Raw genomic sequence first — 5308 nt, 5'->3', positions numbered from 1 at the left:
GACAGATGATTTCTTTTATTCGTATTAAATGTTGGTTGAAGAAAATATGTGCATAATGACAATGTAGAGTTTTTCTTTAGACTGTAAACATCTAGTAAAATGGCTTGTAAGTTTATGTAATCAATATACAAATACAGTGTACATAGGCCCTGATTATTTTGTGTTTGGGTATGCAGTCAGTTTTTTAAGCAAATGTTGCAACATCAAACTTTTGTGCCAGTAAAGTCCAATTAAAATGAACGGAATTAGAAATAAATGAGGTAATTCCCCTTTTTGTGGACAGTACCCGAATGAGCGCTGCTCCGGTTATAATCAGTGTAAACAAGCGCAGTGGTACAGGCTATGGTACAGTCCACACAAGAGGCGCAGTCCCGTAATCTCGCGATAACGTATGTCCCTTGTCACGTGACGAGAACAGCCGTTTCTTCGCGGCTTCATTCCGGCGAAACCTTCGGACGGTAAGGGAGTCGTCAGGAAGTGTTTACATCGAATTTAGGCCAAATCTGCTGCAATTGTGCGCATTTATGGCGTTTGAGGCACGCAGGTCCGACGCTAAATTGAAACAGGATGGCGCAGATGAAAAAAGTAGCTCTCTATAGGAGCTTGTGGCGGTGCTCGCATTGGCTGCCTTCATCCTGTGTCAGCGGTTGGCTCGGGCCTGTCGCTGCCCGTCATGTTTTCTTTAGTTACACATGAAATATGTACACTGTTGTCTCTTTCCAATGTTATCATTTGGCGCTTATCCTCATTGTTTACTGTGTTCCAGCTTCGTGCGGTTGGCTTGTGTTGATTAGCGTCAGTATGGACATGATGAAGATCGAGCAGGTGATTGTCGGAGGAGAGATGAAGCCCCCTCCTCCTCCGGAGATGAAGCCTGATCCAGTGGTCGCCCCTCTGCCGGCCTGTAAGATGACATTTCCTCGCATCAGTGGTGCAAAGTCCTATTTCACAGCTGTAGTTGTGCTTACACGCAATGCAGCTGAGTACACAACCCTGTGTTCGTGATTTCTATTGTTTTAGACTGTTAAGTGTAAACACAGACTCAAACGTAAAGAAAATGCGTATTTTGTATATTATTTATTTGTTGTTTAATGTTTATTATTGATCATATTTGGGTGATTGGATGATCGAAGGAGTAGAATATATTAAGACTGGTAACGTATTTTGAAAGTAGTACTTTTTGGGTTTTGTTTTCTACAGGTGACCCAATGAGGTTCAAGTGCATGGTTGGTCTATATTCACAGAACTAATAATGATCAGCTTCTTTTTTCATTGTGATGCAGATCAACATGAAAGCCTGCAGTGCTTTCAGTGTTTCATCACCTTCCGCAACCTCCAAGCCAAGGAGCGACACATAAAGAAGAGCCACCGGGATCAGTACAGACAGCACCTGATGCAGGTAGGGTTTTCTACACACTGAGTTAAAAAGCAACGCTTTAAAATTCTGTATCCACCATTCGATAAAACTGATGTTTGAGGGAATGGTTGCTGTGTGTCTCCTATATTCAGTTACACCTCAGAATTATTTTATTGAGCTCCACATTGTTATTGACGATTCACCATTTGGATACAACTAAGGCAATCTGCTTGGTGGAAAACATTCAATATATTTATTGTTGTGGTTTCTGGACAAGCTAATTGCTTTAGTACAGGATTTTTCTTTGTTAACTCGGTGATAGCATGGCTATACACTTAAGATGAAAAAAAAAAAAATCTATCTTCCAAATTATTGAGACACTATTCAACTGATAATGCGACCTTTATTTGGTTTTAGAAATATTTTATAGTATGACTCTGTCTTTGTTGTAGCTGGATCTTCAGACTTTATCTTTTTTTATGTGTGAGAGAAATGTGTTTGCTGCAATTAAAAATGGCGGACACTTTCAGGGCTTCAGTATCCCATGGTTAACAGACAATAGGATCAGCTAGAGTACCTCACCTTCCCCCGGCCGTGTCTATTGGGCTTTCAATTGTCATTCAAACTTTTGTATATTTCTCTTTTTAGGTGAACATAGGGATGTAGTTTGGTGAAGACTGTTCTTCCGTGAATGAGATTGTTCTCATTAATTTTCTTCTCATCTTTGTTCAGACAAATACTCTATTTACCTGCTACAAGTGCGACAAATCGTTCAAGTTCTCTGAAGAGCTCAGGCAGCATCAGCTCTCCCATAACACAGAGGAGAAGCCTTTCCGCTGCGCACACTGCTTCGCAAAATTTGTCACCTATGCTGAGGTGAGGAAACGGCGTTTGTTTTTGGTTTTTTGCAAATCTGTCATGAATTTAAAATATCATTGATGTTGTCTTGCAGTTGAACAGTCACAGGCGACACGAGTGCGTGGTACGAAAGTACATCTGCAAAGACTGTGGTATCTTGTTCTCCACTGTCGCGCGACTTCGCAACCATCGCACCGAAATTCACGTCCGAGCCGCCGAAATGGCGCGAGATCTCGACGCGCACCGGTGCAGCAAGTGCAGCTGCAGTTTCCAATCGGATGAAGCGCTCCAGCAACACCAAGAGAAATATGCAAGTAAGGCAAACTGCGGCAGAAGACGTCGCAAAACTGCAGATGACGCGGAAGAGGGGGTGAGCACTAAAAAGATCAAAGAAGAAGAAGACGATGACTCCCCGACTGAGGGATGCTCCTCTGCAGAGCTGCAGATTCCCTGTCCTGAGTCGGATTGTGAGCTTCTCTTCCCCTCTGTCGCAGCCCTGCGGGCCCACAAGAGGGAGGCCCACGGGCCCCTGCAGCGCAAGGCTGTCAGCGCCGGGTATTCTTGCCCTATTTGTGGAAAGAGCTTTGCAAGAGTGACCACGCTAAAAGCTCATCAAAGCACCCACACTGAGGGAGAAGAGGAAGCGGCAAACAGATAATACTGATTTTGACAAAGTGACTTCACCGTCTTCCCACGATGTTCATTTAAATCATTGGAGAACATGGCGGAAGATTTTTTTTTTTTCTTCTGTGACTATTTCAGGGTGATCAAGGGGATAAATGCAACGCCATTGTACAGCACCAGTCAAAAGTTTGGACACACATTCTAATTTAATGTTTTTTCCTTTATTTTCATGACTGTTTACATTGTAGAGTTTCACTGAAGGCGAGGTGATGACCTCATGAAGCTCATCCAGAGATGGCCAAGAGTGTGCAAAGCAGTAATCAAAGCAAAGTTTGGCTATTTTGAAGAATCTAAAATATAAAAAATGTTTTTAGTTGTTTTACACAATTTCTTTAACTACGTAATTCCATATGTGTCCATTCATAGTGTTGATGTCTTCAGTGTGAATCGACAGTTTTAAATAGTCATTAAAATATAAAAAAAACAAGATGTATTCAAACTTTTTACTGGGAGTGTATAAGGTTTTTTTGAATTATATTAAAACTGTTTATCACTCTGTATAGAATTGTGATTTATGCTCATTTAAAATGATATCACAAGCTTCTTTTCGATGTGTATGTATTGCCTCTATTCTATTTTATTCTTTGTAGATTGACAGTCTTCATTTTCCCTCAAGTGTGTGGATGATTTTGGCTTTGCTGTATCGTCTTATTTTTTAGAAACACTCATATGACGGAGCCACAGAGAATGTAAGCCTTCAACATAATAAAATGCAAAATCCAATAAATAAGTGTACAAGATTATCTTTGGTGGCAATTCATTGATTGTAGCATTGGTTTATTTTTCTCTTCACAAAAAATTATATTGAATACATTTAAAATTTTTCACCAAAAGGACCGTTTCATTGTCTGGAGGTTGTCATGCTATTGTTATTTCTGGCATGACACTTACAAAGAATATGAAACTTTATTTAGGGTCCTCGGAAATGTATGAAATAATTTAAAATCTATTAGTTTTTTTAGTCACATAACAATGAAAAATGTGAAAGATACAGTTTATGTATGATGTTATATCAGTGACTCAAGCATCTTTAAAAACTTGACTTTAGCTTGGATTTCATAGTTTGTGGGATATTATGTCCCAGATAGACAAAAACTTGCAATATCACTCAATATACTAAGTTGGGAACATTTTGATTGTATTGGTCACTAGTCTTTGGTACACAATTATGTTCTCCACATTGATCATTATTTTCATTAAAAAGTAATTTAATTATTCACACACATACTGCTACCTCACAAAATACAACGTGGCACTGCACACCAGGCATGACAGTTTCAGACAAATGTTGCAAAATTTATGGTTGGCTAAAAATGGCATTAAACATTGTCAGTATTTTGCTGGATAGTAAATACATTTACTATTGTTCTTGAATTAATAACAAATATTTGATATAATAATGATAATGCAAACACTTAAAAATGTGCATCATTGATTCAATGTGAATATCAAGTCATTAATTGTGTTGCCTGCTAGGATTTAGGAATGACAAGCAAAATTATATATATTTCACCATTCAGACATAATTTGTCTGTCCCTAGATAGATAAAAATGTAAAAATAAAATGCTACTAACAATAAACAAATAAATAAAGTAAAAGCTTTAAAATGAGAAAAGTAATAAAATTATTAAAAATATGTTATTTACCGCAAAGCCCGAGCAAATAATAGTGTTTTAAGGCCTGATTTAAAAGAAGTGTGTCAACAGGAAGTTTGCTCCACAGGTGGGGAGTGTAGAAACTAAAACATGCTTCACCTTGTTTCCGCTGACTCTGCGAACTTTGTGTAAACTTCTGGAGGACCACAGGGGTGTGATTGCTTCATATTCTACTAATAAGTCTGAGATGTATTTAGACTCAAGCTCATTCAACACTTTATCAACAAGAATGAACATGTTGAAGTCGAACCTTCGAAATCACAGGCAGCTAGTGCAGCGATTTAAACACAAGTGTAATATCTGTTTGTATTGCACTATTTATACAACTAAAGATTCTGACAGTGAAAGATCATTTTTAAAAGCCAGAACTCATCTGTATTTGTAGTAAGTACTTACTAAAAAGCAAGTTATCTTTTAAAACTTTTTTTACATTCAACATTTCAGAAAAAATGCATGTATTTATGTAACATGGTAGATGTGAAGTACATGTAATATTTCATCAGTCATTGAAAGTGAGTAATAATAGGTTAACCGGTTGAATAAAATCCTTATCGATCATCACTAATCGTTATGAATACGGAGGAAGATTGATATATTTATGGGAGCAGTTAATTCTCTCCTGTAAATTTGTACTTCACAAAGCGTTTGACTTGTTTCCTGTTCGACTTCGCCCGGCCTGTCGAACAGTGGGCGGACAGCAGTTCGTTTTCCCATGATGCCTCGCTGCCTCTCTCTATCTGGCGCCTTCGCCTC

General features: G+C 38.5%; 1 protein-coding gene across 1 annotated transcript; it reads left to right on the top strand.

Annotated features, from left to right (window-relative positions):
• The first annotated feature begins 434 nt into the window (after window positions 1-434).
• LOC308122472 (uncharacterized protein) lies at window positions 435-3658 on the top strand. The gene is made up of 5 exons (XM_080484289.1): window positions 435-458; window positions 767-904; window positions 1284-1399; window positions 2090-2233; window positions 2310-3658. The coding sequence occupies exons 2-5, from the start codon at window positions 802-804 to the stop codon at window positions 2871-2873; spliced, it is 927 nt and encodes a 308-aa protein (XP_080340415.1). The 5' UTR covers window positions 435-458; window positions 767-801; the 3' UTR covers window positions 2874-3658.
• The last annotated feature ends 1650 nt before the right edge of the window (window positions 3659-5308 follow it).

This window comes from Lipophrys pholis, assembly GCF_963383615.2.
Source record: "Lipophrys pholis genome assembly, chromosome: 17".
NCBI lineage: Eukaryota > Metazoa > Chordata > Actinopteri > Blenniiformes > Blenniidae > Lipophrys > Lipophrys pholis.
Note: the sequence above shows the minus strand (reverse complement) of the source record. Positions and strands in the feature narration are given on the sequence as shown.